Consider the following 24,025-nt stretch of genomic DNA (forward strand, 5'->3'; position numbering starts at 1 on the left):
TCGAAATGTCGGCTAAAGCTAGAGGTACCTGCGTTGTTTTCGTTCTCTAAAAAAACACATCGTCGAAGTATTTTAAAAGACCGCGATTCGAATAGGGTAAGTAAAGTAGTAGAGAAGGGGCACGAAACAGCCTTCATTTCACGCGCTTGATTATTGAAATTAATTCGAGTAAGAATCGCGTATAAAAATACGACAACTGTACCGTGAAGGGAGGGTTATAAAAAAGAAAAAAAGTTAAAATCAATTCGACACGATAGAAAAACACTTTGGTAATCGTTTATGGAGAAATACGACGATGAAGCAAAAAGGCAAACACTCGCCTTGCCACGAATTGAGGTTGTTGGAAAAAGGAGCGGGGGATCTTTTTCATCTGGAGTAATAATACGACGAATTTGTTCGCGTAGGTAGGCTTTTAATTCGTTGTATAAAAGTAGGTATTTTTTTTATTCTTTTGCAAAGTATCAACTTATATTATAGGCTAAGATTGAAGTCTTGGGTAGTTTTTAAGTAAAAAGTTATGTTACGCATTTATTAAACTGCGTAGAATTTTCAACAAGAGGAGGTGCATGGAATTTCGGTTTTCGTATATATAAGAAGTTAAATGCTATCGGTATGGTTAACTACTTGATGAAATTTAAATTTTTACGACTTCGATGGTAAAATGAATTTGGAAAGTTGACGAAGTTTTTTCTTTTTCAATTTTTATACAGGGTGTCCCATTAATATCTGCCATATTTCCGTTTGAATAGGATCGGTTTAAAACTAAAATTTATTGCGAATAAATAATTATTTTCGGCGATTTCAAATCACTCCAGAAGGTGTTTTAATCAGCTTCGGAGTTGAAAATTTCACAATCTAATGAATTTGGCCTTCTGAATCGATTAGAGAAGAATTCTAGAGATCAAGTTCAGATCAAAGTAAAATTTTTGCGAAGATAAAACATATTTTTTTTAGAAAAATTTCAACTTGTAAAAAAAATACATTTTTCAACTCGTTACCTCGCATTTTCGGTTCACCAGCTCTGTCCTAATTGATTCAGAAGGTTGAATTTATGACAGGATCATATTTTTAGCTGCCGAAGTTGATTATTACGCCCTCTGGAGAAATTTGAAACTGCTCGAGAAAATTCAACTCTTTTTTGAAGACCTCAGATCAGCTGGGAAATGGAGGCAATCGATTCTGGAGGTTGACTTTGTTGGCCGAATTTTTAGATCATTAACTTATCAAGAATATAGAAATACAATGCACCATTAAACTTAACTAAAACATAAAAAAAGAACAAATCAAAAGTAATTTTTCTTAAATTTTTGATTTCAGAGGGAGTAAATTAATCGAAAGCTCAGATTCTTTTATGAAAATATAGAATAAAGACAACAAAAATCTGAAAACTAAAAATTAAGAAATCAAGAAACATTTTCATCACATACATACATACCTACTTTGTTTCACACAAAATGTACCTACCAAATTTCATTTTGATTAAATTGTACCCATACAGTAAAATGCCACATCGTCTTCCCTCCACCTCTCTCCCTCGTCTATCACGTGCTAACTAGTTCCTCTTTGAATGTAACACAATGACGAAACAATCTCTTGTAATAATTCAGCAAAGGAGAAAAATTAGAGCGGAATAACTCCATTCGACAGCGTACAAGAGTGTAGAAGAAAAAAGCCATGTAACTTTTTTCTGTTCGCGAAAAAATTCTCCAAAACGAATAAAATTGTTCAATATGTTTTCTATTAGCATTGTAAAAATTCTTTTCCGCCTTATCGGAAAACTTTTCAAAGTAAATACACGACTACACGTCCTTCTATCGGGATTTTTTCCCTCGTGCTCTCTTTCGACAGAGGCGAAATTATAAAAGATTAAAATGGTTTTCTCTCGTATATTTCACGAAAATTATATACAAACTGCTGATTAAATTTTCTCGCGACAACATTGATTTTAAATTTCGAAAAATTCCCGTTCAAAACTTTTTACAAAGTGGAAATTTTTACTTTGAGAGAAATTTTTGCGTGGAAATACTTACACCAACGTAGGCTCTCGGAATATTTTGTATTTTTTTTCTGCGTAGAAATTTGAATAATTTTTCTGCGTTGTTATAGTGTAAGTATGGATAGATATGTAATACAGAGGTGAAGGTGAATATTTTTTTCCAATTTCTTTTATATTTTTCATCCTGCTGGGTTGTCGACGAAGTGATCGTAAGGCTTAACTGGACGAAAAACCCTTTTCGGTATAGGATATGTTTTCGGGGCAGCGTAACTTGGCATGTGGAAAGGTACATATTTCGTTGTTTCCTGTATTATATTAAGTCGACCGGGTACGAATAATTTTACACACGAACACAAAAAAGATCTTAGCTTTTGAACAAAAATTCTTTTATAATGATCGGCTAAGTATTTTGTTTCGAAATTCGGCGCCAAAAAAAGAGTATCTAATAAAGTGAGGGAATTTAAGGGATGTTGGATAGGTTTTCTTTTTTCTTTTTTGTTTCGGTTTCTTTAAAAAATCATTTATGAACAATATGAAATGCGTAGTTTGAAGTTCAGTTCGTTCACGAAATGATTTTCTCAGAATAGACTATAATCGTAGGTGTGAAAAAATCCAAGGCCAGAGGAAGAAGCAAAATTTTACTTTTTCAAATCCATCAGCAAGAATATGAAGATGACTTTGATCAAGAGTAAATCAATCGTTCGCTAAATAAATCACTGATCTATTCATCCGTAAATATCTTAAATCTAAGCTCCGGGAATTCGGTTGAGCTGTGCTGGCCATCATCAAAATCAAATCAATCTCGTGTTAAAATCTTTCAACACTCCCACGGTGAAATTTTCAGCTACGCATTACGTACGCACGTATAAAATCGCGTAAATATCTACCGACGAATAACTAATTACATGGCATATGGTGGCGATGATTAAACCAAAATGAATTTTCCATTAGTTCCTGAATCCTGACACGCGGAATGTGAAAACTCGACACGGTCAAGTAATCATTATAAATAATTAATTATATCACATCTGCAAGGGAAAAATTCTACATATACGACTTTGGTAGGTACCTATATGACGAACTCAGGTAGGTACTACAACCTTCTTTAATACATATTATGATATAGGCATATATGTACAACATAACATAATAATATCACATGTAGCATGTGTGTAGGAAGCTACTCTATGAGTATCGTAGGTATAGGCATACACGACACGCATATGAACCTAGGCTTGGTGTGTATAGGTAGGTATTCCATTGAAACCAATCATTCATTCGAAAAACTCGTACATTTCGCATCACTCATATATTTTGACACGTATGTAGTAGTTGTGCCATCGATAATTTTCCAATTTTTATCCTCCTCGTTCTTTCAAAGTTGAACCACGTAACATTTTTCGGCTTCAGTGGGGACAGAGATGAAGAGACGGTAGACAAAATCAAACTTGGCAAGATCTGCGATACGTACGACAGGCGAAGCACCTTCGTAAATATACCGTCGGACCATTCGTATATATATAGAAAGTATAAAAGTCTGACCTAAATCCGTAAGCTTTTTAAGCAGCACTTGGGGATATAGGAATACGCGAGAGCGAGTAAATCCTCGTTTAAAATTCTACCCTCCTTCGACTCCCAGTCTGTTTGCTTCAGCCCTTGGTACATAATAAAAATAAAACTCGACATGAAAGTGAAATAAAAGAATAATTACAAATTCAATTTTTGGTGCGTTTCCAATCGCGTTTAGTTTAAAATGTTTCCTATTCTTAGGCCGCACATTATGTTTGGTGCATTTGTATACCGGGTGTCACACAAACAACGACGAGTTTTTGGTGAGTGATTGAACGGAAGAACTCATCAAAGACAACGTAATTGATTTAAATAAACGTCTTTTAATTTCAATCGAGTCAAAACAAAAATCTAGGTTACTAAAATGATAAATTCGAGCAGTTCATTTATCCCTCTTCCCTCCACTCTTAAAAATTCAGATACCAGAAAAAATCTGGAAATGGGCACGAACTTTACCTAAGTATTTCACGTGTTCAAGTTTAAAGACCAAAGACACTAGAAGAATAGAATAATTGATAGGGATGAGGAATAATAAAAAATCGCTCCCCTTCTCACAATTGTTTAGGCGGATTGCACGCATGAGCATTGGACCAACTCATGATTTGGTGACTTTTCTTAAAGCCATGTTTTGATCCTGTTTTCCAACAATTTTATTTATAAATAAAAAATGTAAAAAAAATTCATCAACTAAACCTCTCTCAAGTGAAACATAATACATTCTTAAGTCGTGTTCTTAAACTAGGAAATAACGTTTGAAAATCTGAGAAAAATAGTTGTGCTGTTTGTACAACGATAAAAGCTGAAAACGAGTTCGGAATTTTGACATTTTTTCGGTTTTTAGAACTGTTACTTTTTTCCTTATTCAATTTTTGGACATTTTAGCATGTGACCAAACACAAAATTGAAATATAAATTCTGAATGATTAAAAATACCCTTTACATTTTCGGTTTTTCATGGGTTTTTTGAAAGTGCTAGAAGGGCAATTAATTCTGCTCTGTTTTGGTTTTTTTCTCCTCAGAAATCCTATCAAAATATGTAAAATATAAAAATGAAATTCATTAGTGTTTCCTGTTTGTTAAAATTTATTATTATTTTCTAAATCAACTGGAATTTTTCAGAAATTTTTCTGCAGAACTAGTCGAACAACAATTTGATTGATATCCTGTACAATCTTTACAATTCTGCATTTGGCCAAACTGTTTTTTTCCCGCATCCGACTCAATTTTTAGGACAATTTTATCGCTGCATTTCCAACAAATTTTATGCACCTAACTACCTAAATCAGTAAAAAAAAATCAGCTGATTTTCTGTAAATCTAAGATTTTTACTTAGTATGCATCTTTCAAAAATACCTAAATTTGACACATTTTTGACTGATTTTTAAAAATATTTCATTTTCAATTATGCCATGTTTACTTTTACATTTTTCTGTTATTTTCAAATAATTTTGCCAAATTTTGATGAATTTTTTGCAATACCTAAAATTTTATAATTTTGTTAGGTACCAGTTTTTTGCCATTTTCAATGATTTTTACGACTGTTCTGATGGATTTATGATCAGTCTAAATCATTAAGAGAATTCCTATTTTGCCAATTTTAAATAGGTGAAGGGTAAGGGAGTGTAGTGTAGAACGAATAGATTCATTTGATTCGATGTCATTTTTTCTTTCTGTGATATTCGAATTGACCAAAGTTTTTCAAAAAATTTTCTGTGAAATACAGCTTGACAAAGTAAGATTTAAATTTTTTAATTTTATAACTTTTCTGTGATTTTTTATTTTCTTTTTTTATGCATTCATTATCATCATTGTTCTTGGTTTTGCCAAAAGGTAAAATGAAATGTAAGGAATTATTTCTTCACTATGAAGAAAAATTTCAAGAGTTTGGATTAAAAATAAAGAGAATATCAACATAATGATTTTTATTCACGTTTTGAAAATTTTTTCGTTGCAAAGTAACAGATTTTCATTTGAAATCTTGGCGTGTCTGGCCAAGATTGGTAAACACCAAAAAACTCCCCAATTTGTCAAAAAATTCAAAGACAGATATTTTCGAATTTTTATGTAGATTTTTCAAGACCTTCCATCAATTTTCACAAAATCAAAATTGCCAAATTGTTAGTTTGGTTCGATTTATTTCATTTTTTTTATTTGCATGGTTTTACTCGTTGAAATTCACTTAATTTTTGTTATCATCCCTTCTTTTTCTTTTTTATCATATTTTTTGAAATAGGTACCTGATTACTTCTGCTTTTGTGAATTTAAATAGACCATATATTGAATGTCCATCTTCATTAGGATTCTAACTAAACAACAAATTATCGCTCATTCAAATTTTTACTCATGAAATCGCTGGAGAAATAATTATTTGGGCAGTTTTTACAGCACTTTTTGAAAATATGGAATTTCCAAAATTCAATTGGAAGCTTCAGAATGGAACCAAAGCAGCCCAACATGTTGAAATTAGGCTATAGAGTAAATTTTTGATTTTCAGTTTCACTGGCTGAAATCCTGTTGCAAATTTCAAAAATCTGCTGAAGGCTCCAGAACCGCTTAAAATCGTTTGAAACCGTTTTTGACAGATTTTTTTGGAGAGAAGGGGGTTTCAAAAAAGAATACGCATCAAATTTCACCTTTTCGAATGAATCTGTTGAATTTTGATTTTTTTCATTTTGACCCAATTTTTATTCTCAAAATACCGAAAATCAAAAAATTTGCACTTTAAGCTCACGAAATTTTGGCTGTTGGAATATTTTTGTACGCTCTTCTCCAGTTCAAAATATTTTCTGTCCATTAGGATATCTCCCTTCGAGTTTTTTCCACTAAAATTTTAAGGTACCTTCTTTGATCCACTTTTACTTCTCATTAAAAGAATTCACTACCATTGGAAATATTTTTCCATCAATACAAATCATGTCTAAGACTGGACCATCTGAATTTAATGAGAACCTATAGTAGTTATATTCGTTTAACTTGACGCGCGACAAGATAATTATGTAGGTATTCACTCAAAAATTAAACTCTTTGAAACCAGAAAGAAAAATTTCAATACTTGAATCTAAACATACCCCTCAAGGTGAGGCAGACTACTGTTTCAAAGTGCAGAAGTAAATAGTTTTTCACTGCGCTAATAGAGAAATTTTCAATACTCGAGCCGATAAACTACCTACACAACAGCCAAGTATTGAAAATAGAAGCTATACCATCTATAATACCAACGATTTCTATTTCCGCATTTCTCAGCTCGTTGGCCTGAACCGGGACACCCGGTATATTTACAAGTCGAAGCAGCAGGACAGAGGGCAAAAAAGAGGAAAGTCGCAGTAGCCGACGACAAAGGGAGAAAAAATTTTATTAAGACAAAACGACGCAAGGCGACGCAGCGTGTTGAGCGTTTGCTAACGGCTTCCTTTATTTTTTTTCTTCTCCCTTCGGATTTTTTCCAATATACTTTAATATATATGGTTTTACTTAATCTATTTTTATGGAGTCGAAGGATTTTCCCGCCTACATCACTTTACATGTTATTTATTTCTATTTTTTTCTCTCCTCGCTCGCTTTGTTTTCCGCATTTTCCCGCCAAAGATTAAAGAGAAAAGTCGCTCGCGTCTTTGACGATGTAAACATGTCTCCTTTTTTCAACCCCTTCTCTGTCTGCTGTATACTGTTCTCTCATTCCGAAGACGACGACGACGACGACTTGGACTCGGGTCGGGCGTTAGAGAAGGGAGGTGCAAAAAACATACATATTACGATTATCGACCTATACACTATACACACATATCGTATAGTCACTTACCGCAGATTTTCACCACAAGAAACACAACCGCTGGCTGTATCCCGATCATCGTACACTTTGGCGTGTGGAGGGTAGTTGACGACGATGGCGACGGGGCTCGAGCGAGTAGGTGAAACTACCATATACGCCGGTTCAATTCATTTCTTGCACACGCTGTGCCGGCAGCTGCAGCAGTCGAGGTGGTGGTGGCGGCGAGACCAGAAAACTCTCCAAGATTTACCGTTTATAAAAGCGCCACACCAATCTGTATGCTCACACGAATAATTTATTTTCTGTAATTTATTTAACGTGTGCTACGCGCCAAACGATCGAAAGCAAAGCGACGAGAAAAAGAGAGAAGAATAATAAAAACGCACCGACTAAGGAATTTTTAATCTTCCATTCCTTAGTAGCGCCGCATCCGCTCCTTTTCCACAGTCCGCGCTTATAACATCGATTCAATTTACCACCACTACGGTGCAATGTAAACGTCTTTTACCGAAAAATTTCCGCCGCGAAATGTCTATACACACGCACACAGTCACAAAGCAGCTTCTCTAGTCGATGGTATTGTTCGTTCTGTAAAGAACAAAAAAAAAAAAAAGAAAAAGAATAAAAAGAAAAGTCGAATAACTATTTAAATTAAATAACTATCGAATGTATCTCTAAGTATGCGTTAGTACTGAAGAGAGATTTATTTCATTGCGCTTATAAAAAGTACTGCTGACGCGTTCTCATGGAAGATCAAAAGGATAACACGATACGAGATGATGTGAAGTTAGGGTTTTCCAAATCGTCTCGTTATAGAGTTAAGAAATGAGGAAAACAATCAGGAGGACGACATCGGTGAGATTTTTAATTGATCAATGAGCTAACCAGATACGTTAGGTATACTTGGAGGTTAAAATTTTATATGCATTAACTGAGGACTTTTGGTCATTTCATCCCATTTGGGGGGGGGAACACCTTTGGTACGTTTATTCACTCAAAAAAAAAACTATCATCATTCCTTGTTCGAAGATTTGATGACTTGTAAGGACCTAGCTCAAAAAAACTTTACCTATTGCATGTGATGGAATTCTGAAGAGGGTTTCACGTCAGAAGCAAGCCAGAATTGAAGGTACCTAATATCAAGTATAAGTACCTACATATTCACGTTCATTTTTGACAATTTCATGAAAAAATAAATACCCCACCTCGAAAAGTTGGCCTGAATCTCTTGCAGCGTGATTAGCGGGTTCTGCGCCAGGAGCTGGATGAAATCATGGGCATGTAATTTCATTATTCACGTTTATTTTCGATGATCTTTTTATGAATAGGAGGGTGGCCTGGCTCAAAAAATTGACCTACCTACATCCATTGCTGTGATTAGCGGGTTCTGCGCCAGGAGTAAGTCAAAATCGTACTTACTTATCTAATTTCAGCTAAGTGCATATTCACATTCATTTTTGACGATTTTATGACAAGGAAGATGGTCTGGCTTGAAAAAAGTTGGCCTGCATCCATTGCAGTGATTAGCGGGTTCTGCGCCAGGAGCGAGTCAAAATCTGATATAATTTCAACTAACAAGGGAGGTGCCCCAGGTGACATTCGCCGATTTCAACGATTCTTGCATCATTGGATAGAGGACATCGAACATAGTCTAACCCCAAATTTTCAGCTGCTGAAGTTGATATTTCAGCCTTTCAGGGCGATTTTTCGATTTTCACATTGCAATTTTGAAAAAATCGAAAAATCGCTCTGGAATGCTGAAATATCAACTTTGGCAGCTGAAAATTTCACCATAGGCTAGTCTTATCATATGTATTAAAATGCCCAAATAATATGGAAGGTTTCGGTATGCAACCTTCGCCGACTATTTTTGGTCAATTTTTCAAAATTGCTATGTGAAAATCCCTGTAAGGTTGAAATATCAACTTCAGCAGCTGAAAATTTCGTGGTAGACTATGTTCGATGTCCTCGATCCAATGGTGCAAGAATCATTGAAATCGGTGCATGTCACATGGGGCACCTCCCTTGTAAGTACATACCTATTCACATTTATTTTGAGTGATTTTCGACGTCTTCATGAAAAGGAGGGTGGCCTGGCTAGTGGCTCAAAAAATTGACACACATGTGATTGGCGGGTTCTGCGCCAGGAGCAAATCAGAATTGTATTTAATTTCAGCCAAGTGCAAATTCACTTCTATTTCCAACGATTTTATGACAAGAAAGATCGGCTTGAAAAAAATTGGCCTGCATCCATTGCAGCGATTAGCGGGTTCTGCGCCAGGAGCAAGTCAAAATCGTGAATAATTTGGACTAAGTGCGTGTTCACATTTATTTTCGACCATTCTATATCCATGAAGATGGCCCAGCTCGAAAAAAGTGGCCTGCATCCATTTCAGTGATTAGCGGGTTCTGCGCCAGGAGCAAGTCAAAATAGCATGTGGTTAGCACAACAACGATGTTGAGTAATAAAGGCCCATCTGAATTTTTCACGCTTTTTTTCACTTTTGGCAAAACTGCTGAACAGTCAGACTTTCGCCTTTTTTACCGTTCCAAATCTGACTATTCATCACGTAGTTTTGCTCTAAGTGTAACATTTTTTGAAAAATGCAGATTGGCCATTTTTTACGAAACATCGTCGAAATATTATTCACGTTTATTTTCGACGATTGTATAAGAAAAGGGAGATGATCTGGAATGAAAAAATTGATCTGCATCCTTTAAAGTGATTAGCGGTTTCTGCGCCAGGAGCGAGTCAAACTAATGGATTATGTCACTCAGATATACCCGAATTTCATTTTTTTCTTTTTTTCGAGACCAAAACTATTTGTAAGGAGTAAACTTTTGGTTTTCTACTCGTATTTTGATCAAGCTCAAAAGAAGTAAGTTCAAGGTTGAATAATTTGGATATTACAACTGATGATTTTTTCTTTACACCGAATGTGGCAAAGGAAAATTTTAAGAACATCCAAAAATATGCCATCAAACACCAAATCAAATTTTAAATTTCATTTTTAAATTTTGATAATTCAAATAACTTTATTACTATTTTCCATGAAGAAGATTAGAATTTGAATCAAGGCATGGAATGAATCTTCTGAATCGATCGTTGGTAGTTTTAAGCATTTCTGGATCGAGCTCAGCAGAGTTCTAAATTTTTCCATTTTTTGGAAAAATGTCAAAATAAAATTCAGTGTTCTTGCAAGACAAGAAACTAAGAATTCCGCTGGAAGCTCTAAAAAGACTCAAAACCTTCATCAATTAAATTAACAAGTTGAAAATAATATTTATGTACTCAACTAATAAATTCGTCAAATTTTTGATTTTTTTCGTGGCTATTCTGCATTCAGTCAAAAAGTTTTAAAATAAAAAAAATAAATAAAAAATTGAATTGCAGCATTTTATTAGATTTCTTTTGTTCGGTCCAAAAAGGTTTTTGCTGGTTAGGAGGCACTTTTTGAGGAGGAGGAGGAGAAAGTAGAAAAATTTAAAGTGTTCAATTTTAAAGCATCAAACAAATTGTAGGTATGTACGTGAGTGAGGTAACACTTTGATATTACAAACTTTATGTCCACAAGAAATCAGTCCTCCCATGGAAACATTTGCACCTCTAAAATATGTAGATCAGAAGAAATTAGGTATTACTATCCCTCTAACAACTGGACACACTGAACCAACTCTCAACCACTTATCGTATGTACTACATATGTACGTACAACAAAGCACGTAAACCTACAGACCAATTCTGCAACCGAAATAATTGCTACTCAACACCTTCTCTTCCACTGCTCTTCCCTCAAACAGAAACGCCAATCCTTAAACATTTCATACAACAACCCTACCGTTCCAGACAACATTAAATTGATTTCTTTGATAAAACTTGAAATGTTTTCCATCTGTTTAACAAACCATAATTCTGTACTCCAATGCAAAAAGGATGGAAGTCCAATGACCTGGCATAAGGAAAGGAGGTTAGTGTGTTTAATGCAGTTTGATACAGGAATTTTAAACTTTTCAGGTCAAAATTTAAAATTCCTGTTTCTCAAAACTGCACTGAACACACTAACCTCCTTTCCTTATGCCAGGTCATTGGACTTCCATCCTTTTTGCATTGGAGTACAGAATTATATACTGTATCTAAATTGACCCCTCGAAACTGGGTATAAAAAATCTCGTAATTATACACGCCGGATATAAAAAAATGTATATAGAATAGAAAAGGCTGAGTTTTAAAATGTTTCTTTCAGATTGTTGGAAAAAAAGTGGGTACAAAAGAACTGTTCAAAATGTGAGATAAGGGCGGGGTTCTACAGCCTTTTTAACTTGACAATGATCATCAAAAGCTATTTTCTCTGTTTGTTTCTCATTCTTTTCATGGGCGTGAAATCTTGAAGAATGACTTGAGCATAGAAAATTATTGAGAACCTGAACACAACATGGGGGGGGATTAAGTATGGCTAAACACCATCATGATGTTAAATTTTATTGTTTAAAATTTCGGTTACTTTCAAAATTTCAATTTGGCGAATAGATTCTATCAAAATTTGATCCATCAAGGTCGAATTCAATGGTGATTCAAAATATGTATCTATACATAATTTAAAATTTAAAAAAAATGATGATTCTTTTTCCATCTTCAAAAGCCTTTAAAAATTTAACATAAATAGGAACTCGAATCAGCCCAAAATAAGAAAAGCTGTACAAATTTGACAGTGACTAACCGAGTTATTAAATGCATTATTTTCTAAATGGAAAGCTCAAAAATACATTCATAAACTTTTTGAGCCTTTTTAAAAAATTGTCCTAGCGCAACATCAACATCTCCCTAATGCTTTTAAATCATCTCGCGTTTTTGGGAGTCTCTTCATCTTCAACACTCTATTAAATTTAACTTTATGCATAAAGCCGAAAATTTCGATCGCCTTAGCGAAAATTAATTTTCCCTGATATTGAATCGCTAAGAAGAGAGATGAGGTAAAACTTTCTCAACTTTTTTTCTCTACCAAGCCCAAGACATACGACCTAAAGTGCCAGTAAAAGGAATAATCGAAGCGAAGACCGAGCGACATCATCTACTTATTCGGTTCAACCTTTTAGTAGGTTCGAAGTTCATTAAACCCTTATCACGGTTACATTTTTTTCAACGTATTCGAAGAGCCTTCAATTGATAAGATATGCAAATCGATTACATGAGCGTTATACCGGTATATACGAGTAAGTTGCTATTGCATTTCACACGTACATTTTTTTATTCGAATTACTCGTCGGTATATTGCTTTTATACGATCTTTTTACTTTGCAACGGGGCACGGACGATCTCGTGACGTCTTTTTATTCATTTTTTTTTGTACTTTTATCGCATTTATTAAGTTTTCTTTTTTCGTATACTTATACATTGTATACACTCTTACAAAATGAAGAAAATCTGCGTGCAGATAGCTACTATATTATATAATAGTATGGAAGAAAGTACCTACAAAAAAAAAAAAAATAGATTCATGATAACTCAGTATTTAGTCGTTTAGTACCAGCAAAAGCGAAATACCGTGTTATATGGGGCATTAACCGAGCGCCGATGTATAATGCCGAAATAACGAGCAGACGACGTGCGATAGTCTTAATTCATAATCAACTATATCATCATTGGTTTTTGATATTTCACCAACAGTGGTCGTACCATGGTCGAGTAGTCGTCGCCGTTCTACTGCAATGGTACATTTTTACTGCTTTAGAATCCTTTCTTGGCTATTTTATCGCGCCCTCGGAGCGCTTTAATGCAATTTTTATTCGACTCTGTACGGTTTCGGTTTGCTCGCTAGTGCTAGTCGTATTTTCACGTTCTTCGTTACATGGTTTGGTTTCGCCACCTCGCCAGTTCGCCGTACACTTGGGGAAAAGCATTAACCAGCAAATGGAAATAATTCGATTTTATTCAAATTTACGAACTAAATTAACGTTTTGATAACCGAAAACAACAAAGTTATACCAAGGTTTACACCAGAAAGTTTATAGTATTGTATATGCATGCGTGTGCCATTTAGGTACTATGGTACCCAAACCAATATGCGAATGGGATGCAGGGAAAGAGCACAAGGAGGAGTAGGAAGAGATGCTGCTGCTGCTGTACCCCATAAGCATACACAAACTATGGAGAAATGAGAAAACGAGCTTAGCAAAAGCAGACCTGTGAGGGGAAGGTATTGTAAAGAGACCGAGGTGGACGGATATGTACGACTTGCGGTACACATTTGTTACATATTTATTGGTTAAATTTCACCAATAAATGCCAATTTAATTATGTTTTTACAATACGATATAAATTTAAATACGCGAGGGCGATTTCTAATACTGTACTATTCGTATACATACATGCAGTGTGTTCGCATACGCGTTCGACAAATTCGCGTATTTATGCGTTACTCGCATTAGTGTTTAGTTTGCTCGCCGCCATGGTACAAAATATCTGCTCTTATTTATGAGAATTGCATGTACTCGAACGTGTAGTACAGCTTGTTATTTAATTACGATGGAAAGAGTTTTGTGAGAAGGTTTTCGATGTTTGGCGAATATGTGGACGTGGAGGGTAATCGGAGGTAAGGGGAAGGGTGGGCATTAAATTTTATCGCATGGAGAAGATTCGAAATGGTGTATTAAATTTGTGAAGAAGAGGTACAGATTAACGCTATAATTTTATACAAATTGGTCTTCTATCTGTTGAAAAAAAAACTTTTCAATCTTACTAGACTCGGATCAAATTTTTTGTCATTTTTGACCCACAAATAATCGAGAACCTAAACGAAGTTATTCAATTTTTTACATTGGCACGATTTTTAAACTATGATTAATTATCTTTTTTTTTTATTGTAGAGGAAAATTTTGGATTTCAGGTAACAAGAACAGTATTTGAGAATTTCCACCTAATTTGATCAAAATGATCACAAATACGGTAGGTCTTAAATACCAATTTACAGGCGTTGAATTTATTGTTTTTCTCTCAATTTTTGCAAATCTGAAAAATCCGAAATGGAGGAGTCCCAATATAAAATCATTTTCTGGCACCAGATAGTTGTCGACTTCACCCCTCTTAACATGTTGTACCTATCTGATATATGTCCCAAATACGAATCCGAGGGTAGTTAGCCCACAATGACCTTTTTTGGGTTCCAGGGGTTCCCAATTGATTTTTTTTTAATTTTGGAACCACCGTTTTAAACCTATCCCTTTGAACCCCCATAAAAAGCTTATCTGAAAGACCTCCATCCTAACAAATTTTGAGTTCAATAAAATTTTTTGCAGGTACTCAAAAATCCAATTTTTCAATTTTTCAAAATTTTGATATTTTGGGAACCCCTGGAAAACTAGAAACCTGCAATTTGCGCCAAACGTAACGTGTTGAGGTATTCAATTATATATAAATGGAAAAGTTTAATTAAGATCCCTCGTCGTCGTCGTCGTAGTCGCGCTCCTTTACAGGAGATAGCGTATATGTCCATCTATATTAGCCGGTATCTAGCGTATCTAATTGTTTCTTTCAGGGTCTTGCAGGGGGAGTTGGCCGGTGAGTTTGTTGTTAACAGTTCCAATCGTTTCCTCCCTCTCGTCGATCTTCCTTGGATTTTCCCCTGTACCGCTAGCATGAAAATACCGTTTTCTCGTATTTTATGAGCTAAATACTTTAGCTTTCTGTTTTTGATGTCTTCAACTACGACTTTCCGCTCCTCTCCTATTCTTGCTAGTACTTCCTTGTTGGTAACGAAGTCCTTCCATGAGATCCGTAGTAGCCTTCGATAGCACCACATCTCAAAAGCGGATACTTTCTTCTCGCATTCTGCACTCATGGTCCATGTTTCGCAGGAATACTTCAGAACGGTCCATACGTAGCATCGCATAATTCTCTTCCTCAGATCAATACTCATCGTTCGATTTCCCAGCACATTGGCAAGGTTGTTGAAAGCAGTCTTTGCCATTCCAATCCGTGATTTGATTTCTTTATGATCTCTAGCATCGTTGTTTATCAGTGCTCCAAGGTACCTGAATTGCTTTACATTTTCAATTTCTTGTGATCCGATGTTGATTTTGACCTCTTTATCATCTCCTTTCGTAAATCTCATCACCTTGGTCTTGCCTGCATTTATTTTCATTCCATATTTTAATCCAGCACTGTTGATTTGGTTGATCATTTTCTGCATCTGCGCCTCTGTCTCAGCAAGGATCACTTTGTCGTCTGCATAACTTATTTCATTTATTCTCTTGCCGTTGATCTTGAATCCCATTCGTTCGATTCGCGCTTCTCTCATTATTTCTTCTGCGTACACGTTGAACAACCTGGGTGAGAGGGGGCATCCTTGCCTCACACCTCTCTTTATTCCACATCCGTTCTCCGAGTACTCAGTTCCAATCTTGATGTTAGCGCTTTGCTCCCAGTACAGGTTCTTGATTATTTGCAGGTCTTTGTTATCGATATTGTATTTTTCCAGGATCTCCAACATCTTCTCATGGTTGACACGATCAAATGCTTTTTCATAATCGACGAAGCAAGCAATGATTTCCCTATTTGCATTCAGTGCTCTTTGAATGATCACTTTCAGCAGGGCAATTGCATCTCTCGTCCCTTTTTTTGCTACAAAGCCATATTGTGTTTCACTTAGATTTTCATCTATCTTCTTTTCAATTCTGGCATTTATGATGGAGAGTAGTAGCTTCAGTGCGTGGCTCATCAGTGCGATGGTTCTATATTCAGAGCATTTTTGCGAGTTGTTCTTTTTTGGTATTGGTACAAAATTTACTGCTTTGAAGTCCTTAGGCAGAGTGCCTTCATCGTATATTTTGTTTATTATCTTCAGCAAATTGAGCCGGACGTGTATCATCTCCATACAGTTCTTGTATATAGCTGATCCAGACCTCTTCAGTTTCTTGATTGGTAACACAGTACTTTCCGTCTTTTCCTCGCATATATGCTATTCCACTTCTCCTTCTCTTGTGGGTGGCCATCATCTGCTTCACTTTGGTATGCATTTCTCTAGAGTTGTGCCTTTTCTCCAGATCTTCTATTTCTTGACACTTCTCCTCATACCACTTGTTTTTGGCCATTCTGCACATTCCCATGATCTGATTATTTATCACTGTGTATTCATTACTTGGTCTGTTTGCTTGTCTTCGTTCTTCCATCAGATCCAGTATCTCTTGAGTCATCCATGGTTTGTGTTTTCTTCTTCCTTTGAATGGAATAGACTTTTCTGCTGCTGTTTTAACCTTTCGCTTCCATGTTTGCCACTTTTCCTCGATACCTTGTTCTTCTTCCAACCTGTCTTCCTTTTGCTTTTCCAGTTCTTCTTGGAATTTCTTTTGAACTTCTTTTGATTTGATTTTTGCAATGTCAAGTTGTTGGTATCGTTCTTTGCTCTTCTTCTGGCTCTTCAAGACTAGCTGGCATTTTGCAGCCAGTAGTTTGTGGTCAGAGTTGCAGTCAGCACCAGGATATGTGTGACAGTTCTTCACTGTGTTCCTGAATCTTCTTTTTACAAGTATATAGTCTATCTGGTTTCTGACTCGATCTCCAGGACTGACCCAAGTGTATAATCTTCTTTCATGCTGCTTGAACCAGGTATTGCATATTACTAGATCGTGTCTTTCAGCAAACTCTACGAGCATTTCACCTCTTTCATTCTGCTCTCCAAGTGCGTATCTCCCTGCAACTTGGCTGCCATGATCCTTCCCAACTTTGGCATTGAAGTCTCCCATCAAAAACACAACATCATTGTTTTTCGAGCATCTCATCACTTCTTCTAGGTCGTTGTAGAAGTTGTTGATTTCTGCTGTACTGCTTTCCGCTGTTGGCGCATAAACTTGAATTATCACCATTGGTTTTGGCTTGACCTCCAATCTCACGAGTAGTATCCTCTCTGATTTTGGAATTATGGCACTGATTTTATCGCTGATTCTGGTATGTATTAATATACCCACACCTTGTTCGTGTGTGTCTTTCCCAGCGAAGATCATTTCATAATTCTCATCTACCCGGTATCTACCGTTTCCAGTCCATCGGGTCTCACTTACTCCTAACACGTCGATTTGCAATCTCCTGGCTTCTTTAATTACACTAGCAAGTTGTCCAATTTTATACAAAGTTCGTACATTCCAGGTTGCGACGTTGATGTTGTTCCGCCTTGTTTTAACTCCGCGTATTCTTAGCACCCTATCCGGCTGCCTTGGCGGATGAGGATCAGCCTGACGGAGACTTAGGGCCATTGCTAAATTGATGTCCATATAATTCTAGGGAAATATAATGGTGTTGGTTTCCCGTTGCCTTCCACCATGATTTTCTGTTGGGGTTTACTCCCTTAGCCGAATTTGCCAGTTTTTAGGCGCTGGTATTCGCCTACTCACTCTGAAGCTCTTGCGCTTCCCTGGGGCTGGAACGAGTGAGTTGTTGGTGTTCTGCAGCTCTTATGCATTCTTGTTTGTAATCCGGATTTATGTAGAGGCTTGGCCTTCGACTTGCCACTCCTCCCCGTCGTTCCACCAACTGGAGAATTCTGCTTTAGCCATGTTTATCGATTCCGAGTCCATCGAACAGCAACATGTTACCACTCCGCACGACGTGGACGCGCAGAATACCCCTGGTGTTGTCTTCGCCTTCTCATCTGTCCTGGGGGACTGGCTCCTCTTGATGATCCGAGCTACTACCTAGAGACTACCTCTAGCGACAACAACCTGTGCCCTCGCGGAGCTAAGATCCCTACATATTCGTAATTTTGAACACTTTTTATGGAGCTCCGCCCCTCCACTTTAGGCACACCTGAAACAGGCGTTTTTGCATATTTTTTTCAAATACCTAAATTGAATAATTCACATTTGAAACAACCTAGCAAGTGCTCTATAACTTTTCATTTGATTTTTTCGCTAACTTTCATGATTGAGCTTTTTTGTGTCAAATTCTGAGATTCAAAAGAGTAGGTTCAAATGGTGGTTCCAAAATTTTTCATAAATTGAACCCCCATCTCCATTTTTGCCCCCCCCCCCGAATGTCAAAACTAGGAAAATCACCTCGCGTAATGTTTATCGGGTTCAAACAGATATTTTACCCTAAAAAAGTTTTGAAAATAATACTCGGTAGTTCCTAAAATTATTTTTTATTCACAACTTTGGGAACCCCTGGAGTCCAAAAAATTGTCATTTTGGATTAACTAGCCACGGATTCCTATTTGGGACATTTATTACAACATTTTAAGAGTGGTCGAGTCGATGGTGCCAAAAAATGGCCTCATCCGTACTCGTCCTTTGCTGGAGGTTTCAGAGACCACTTCGAATCAGCATGAATCAAATTGAATGAGATCAGAAATAGGGTGTGAAGCAAAGTTTAGATTTTTAAGTCAACATATTTGCAAACAAGAATTGTATTCAAACAAACAAAAAAAATCCTATAGAAAATTTTGGATTTAAAACTGCAGAAATATATTTTGAAAATTTATACTCATCGATCAAAAAAGTTACAAAGATGGCAAATTTAGTTTATAATTTTTCTGAATTTCATTTTGGTCTTTTTATTGTAATTGTTTAAGAACTAGAAAATTCAAAAATCTATCACTGAAACTCTATATAAAGTGACTGAAAACCATCGATGGCTGATTCAAGAAGTGAAAGTACCCAGAGAACAAATCCAATTTTAGCTTACTTATCTCAATTTGATTATATTCTATTTTTCACAAAAAATGGTTCAAATTAGAATTTTTACAAAATTCTTTAAAAATCGAAAAATGAAAATTCAGCTACTGAAAGACGTTGTTTTGAATTTTTATCATCATTATAGTAAATTTGTAAGTCAATTTGAAATCAAATAAAATTTTAACTACTTCTAAATTAATTTGGGACAAATTTTCATCACAATTTTGAAAATGTGTTAAAATTTTTACCAAATTTATTTGCGATGTAAATTAATTCTCACTATGAGTAGATTAAAACAGTTTGGGATGTAGGTATTTCTAATTTTACAGACAAATTCAAATTTCCACGATTATGACGAATCTCTTATTCAATTTCAAAACAATCAAGTTAGGTATGTTTTTACTGAATTACGTATTTGGGATGAATTATTGTTTAAATTTTGATTTCAATCTAATTTTTGAAATTCATTTATGACCAATTTTCATTTCTATTCAAATTTGTTTAATTTTCCTCAAATGAAAGGATACCTAAGTACCTACTTATATTTGAATGCATTTTTCATTCAATTTACATCAAATGAGTTCTAAGGTACTACATGAAATCTAAGACATACGCGAGCAAACAATTCTGCAAAAGTCTCTCATAGACTTTGAAATCTGGCAACACCTGCTTTGAGAAGATGATTAGTCAAATATCTTTAATGTCTGAAAAATATTTTTTTTCTTAGGAGTGTCAAAGCTCATTTGTCAGGGTTTTATAATTCACAAAAAAAAAAAAAAAAAAAAAAAAAACTCAAAGAAATTACATTTTTTAAGCATTTTTTCAAATCATAAAAAGTGGAAACATGAAACAACAATAACTATATGAAAATTCACATCACAAAACTCGAAAAATAATTTAAAAATTCAATTTACAATTGATTAGTTGAGTTAATAAATTGCATGAAGGAACAAGAACATTAGTGAAACTTTTCAGAATGTAATTAGGGAAAAAATTTATCGAATGATGCAAAATTGATCACTTCAGTACATCAACATCACGATTCAGCTCACTAATTGGATGACCGAGTGTGCAATCTTTTCCAAAAATGAATAATCAATTTTACCAAATCATCTTTTTGAATCCAACTTAAAACCCAATCACTTCATAAAACGTCACTCCAACAAAAAAAAAATACTTTCAAAAATCTTGAAAGATCTGCAAATATCTGTCATGTATCGATAAAATTATTCTATTCTCATACGTGGTAAAAATTTCTTCACAGTAAAACCTACAGCTGGACGCGTTAAGGGAATATATTTCAAGCCTACGTAAAAAGTACCCCATAAATATTACCATATCATTTTTCAACTTCGCAGGTGACAATGGCGAGAAATTTTCACCGGCTAAAACTCCCAATCCCAAAAGTGGTCACTTAGATAATAATTTCGCCAAGAAAACTCTATACCGCTTGTAATATAACCAACGAAAACTTTCACAAATGTCTCTTTCTCGTACAAAATGTCGATTTAACACGAACCCATTTTAAAAAGACGACCGTCGTCAGCTATAATCTTCTCAACAGTATCGAAATTTGTTCCCCAATGTTTGGAAATTTTGCAAAAAATTAAATTTTTTTCTCGTATCAACACTCTCAGCCTGGGCTAACTTTGTCGTGTAGGTATACATACCTATAGACATTCTATGATATCGAACAGATCCAACCACTCGAAATTTTCATTTTCAAACAGGCGTAGGTAATATCTTTCTGTTTTTCATCCCAGAGACATTTTCAAATACGAAAATAGCTTTACCAATTAGGAGCAAATATTTTCTGCTTATTGGTAGCAGCGATTTTCCACGTTTAGTTTATCGTGTTTATACTTCATCGATGAAATTCAATAGAAAATATTTTGCTTCCGATGCCCACGCAGAAGCCACTTTCGAATCACCTTTCGTTTTTGAAAAAAAAAAAAAGTTGTACCTATAGAAATCGAACCACACAGGAGGAAATTTTAGACCGGAAAACTTACTCGTGTTACCCTAATTTTTTTCTTTTAATCCTTCAATGAACATATTTCCCATCATCCTCCTACACACGCAACTAAATAATGCATTGAAGAGGGAAGGGGTCCGAGAGAATTTTATTTCCAATGTATTTGTCTATACGTTATTGGATCGTCGATTCGGTATATTAAAAGAGTTCGCCACTCGTTTGCCTTAAGGTCTCAGGTCAGAAATGAAATCAAAATAAAAATCTCCCATATTTTTTTATATTATTAAAAAAAGAAGAAAGAAATGGTCTCCTTTTTTTTTACATAAAAGAAGATCGTACTAGATTTGTATTTTTTTTCTACGACATTAATTTTTATGAAAGAGTCGCATCATCGAACTTCTCGCTCTGGCAGGTTTTTCCATCTTTTGAAATGTTTTTACAAAGGCATCTCGAAAAATGCCGACAAAAAAATCAATTTTTTCGAAAATTCAATTCGACAAAGTAAATTGTTTGTTTACACAAAAATCGTACTTCCAGCCATTATTTTCATAACGAGCCTCTTTATGAATAATTTTTTGCTCAACCAAGTGCGAGAATTAGTTGTGTTCTCCTTGGAGAATTCAAATAGGCAACTTATATTACAATTACGTAAATAAAGTTGCTCTTTCGTACGTTCTTCTACCTACCATATTCGTACCCCGAACGTAAGTTTTCTCTTTATAAAGTAAATAAAACGAGGTTGGTATTTTGTCTACAATGAGAAAGCACGTTGTGTTTTGAAAAAAAAAATATAATATATCTTTTACTGGGTCGATTCAGATTTCTTAATTAATTAAAAAACATCCTCTCGAGAATTTAAAAATTTTAAAACAGGTAATAAAATTTAAAAAACTTTGAAAAAAATTCCAAACAAAATTACGAAAAAATTACGTTTTTGAAAAACAAAAATTAATTCTTCGTTAAAAATTACTAAAATTTCCTACTCGTCAAAAAATTATCTAAAAAATATAATAAAATAATGGAAAAAAAAATAATTACATCGAATCCACGATCCCTGCAGTCGTGTTGAAAACGTAAAAAATTACGTAAAAAACCACGCGAAATTACGTACGAAAATACGATGGAAACTTTAAACAGGCAACATGCTTGCGATCTCGACGTCGCGACGTTCAAAACTAACCCACTCGAGGTTGTTTTTGCCATTCTTGTTGCATCGTTTGGCTTTTCCTCCCTATTTTCATCCCTTCCCTTCCTCACTTGTCCGTCTATAAAGCCTCGCGACGTTCTATATGACCATACATAGCGTTCAAACTACCAAACTATACTGTTCTTATCAAATGTCATTCATCAATCAATTACATTCTGGATGTTTTTGCGAGCAAGAAAGAGCCGGTTTATCGTGCTTATAGTTTCACCATATCATAAGAACACCGGCTGTTTAGCTCCTTTATTTTTTTTTCCTTCACCTTCGTGCTAACCCTTTTCTATACCCTATGATATCTTTATCAAAGAATTTCCGTTTCATTCAACAATTTGAAAATACACCAGGTATACATCGAATTTTATATTCCAACATTTTTACCCTCGTTTGGCTCTCGTTTCAAAACAAAAATATGAATTTTACGAGGAAATTCTTAGTCAGTTTTTTATCATTCTATTGGCAAAATATTGCATACGTACAACTCTCTACGTGTAGGTACTTGAACGATACACTATTCGAAGAGATGAGAACTATTGAAAGGGAAGAGAAGCTCTCTATGGCATAAGGGTATGGACACGTTCACGTATAAAATTTCATACTACACTGATTTGCGCATATTACTGTGCGAAATTTCACGTCTTTTGATCTATCATATAGGTATAGGTACCCAAGTTCATCTAATATGTACCTCACACGCGATCAAATACACGTTTTCCCTGTTTCAAAATACTTTCCCCTCGGTTGTCTTTCCTATTCGAGCATCAATAAGGAAAAAACACACTCTCGCGTCGACTTTATACCTCCTCATCTCTTATTCTGCAGTCGATCACCACCGCAACAGTAGGCAGGCAAAATCCACTCAGTCCTTTATCTTTTGAGAAGTGGAAATGCGTCTGAAAGGAGGGGCAAGTACGCGAAATTACGACCTACAAATTTACATATTTATTTAACCAAATCGTAAACGTAGAAAAAAAAATCGACTTCTTAAAAAGCGCAAAAATTATAACTTTTCGTCGACCTTATAATATTAACTAGATTTACAACCGTGGTCGTCGTAAATAACCCATCCCCACCTCGGTGCTTTTATCGAATACCAATTTTACGCGTATACGTCGACTTTTAAGTACCATTTTGTACTGTTACCCGTCCGGCTTAAAGTTTTTATAATTTTATAGCAGCTTTTATGAGCTCCACGTAGGAAAAATTTATCATCCAAGATTGGGGATCCACGCCGTTTCTCCTTCAGATGTTGCCCGTCGCCTTGGCTTCCGCCGTTTTCGTGGTCTTTTCTAATCTCTTATGGTACTTTTTCCAGTTCCCGGGTCCCACCGCTCTGTCTTACCTCTTCCCTTTGTGCTTTCGGTGGTCCACATACCGGAACAAGTTTTACCCAGAAAAGTACATAGGTACAATGGATAAGTAGTATATTGTAATTTACGTGACAACCGCGTTAAAAGGTCTCGGATCTTATTTTCTAGGTCATATTCTATCTGCTATCACTTTTTCAGGACAGTTTTAACGTCGGTGAGAAAACGTCTATTTTTGGACTTGAATTTTTTTCTCAATTTTTTTTTTTAAATCTGAAAATATGTGATTAAACTGCCACAACTCTGGAGCTCTTCCATTTCATCTCATTATTAATTTTTGTGTTTGTTTGGTTTCAGATTTTTTGAAGATAATGTAACCTTCAAAGAAGACCATCATCAGCAATCAATGAGTTCAATTCAAGGCGATGTCTCAGTTTCTATATACCTGCTCATTTATTGTGCATCAAGTATTTTGAGTTATGTTGCATTTGTTTCAGATTTTATTGATTTTTAAGAAGACGAGTGTCAGTTGCATAATAATAATGGT

General features: G+C 35.3%; 1 protein-coding gene across 1 annotated transcript in view; it reads right to left on the reverse strand.

Annotated features, from left to right (window-relative positions):
- The window catches only part of LOC135844993 (uncharacterized), a 198,634-nt gene extending 176,502 nt beyond the window's left edge, over nucleotides 1–22,132 (reverse strand). Inside the window, exons 1-2 of the mRNA XM_065363419.1 lie at nucleotides 22,009–22,132; nucleotides 7,365–7,922 (exon numbers count right to left, since the gene is read on the reverse strand). Coding sequence (XP_065219491.1) covers nucleotides 7,365–7,413 — 49 coding nt within the window. The 5' untranslated portion in view covers nucleotides 7,414–7,922; nucleotides 22,009–22,132. The remainder of the gene's footprint in view (nucleotides 1–7,364; nucleotides 7,923–22,008) is intronic.
- Nucleotides 22,133–24,025: the final 1,893 nt, after the last annotated feature.

The sequence above is a fragment of the Planococcus citri genome, chromosome 4, assembly GCF_950023065.1.
Source record: "Planococcus citri chromosome 4, ihPlaCitr1.1, whole genome shotgun sequence".
NCBI lineage: Eukaryota > Metazoa > Arthropoda > Insecta > Hemiptera > Pseudococcidae > Planococcus > Planococcus citri.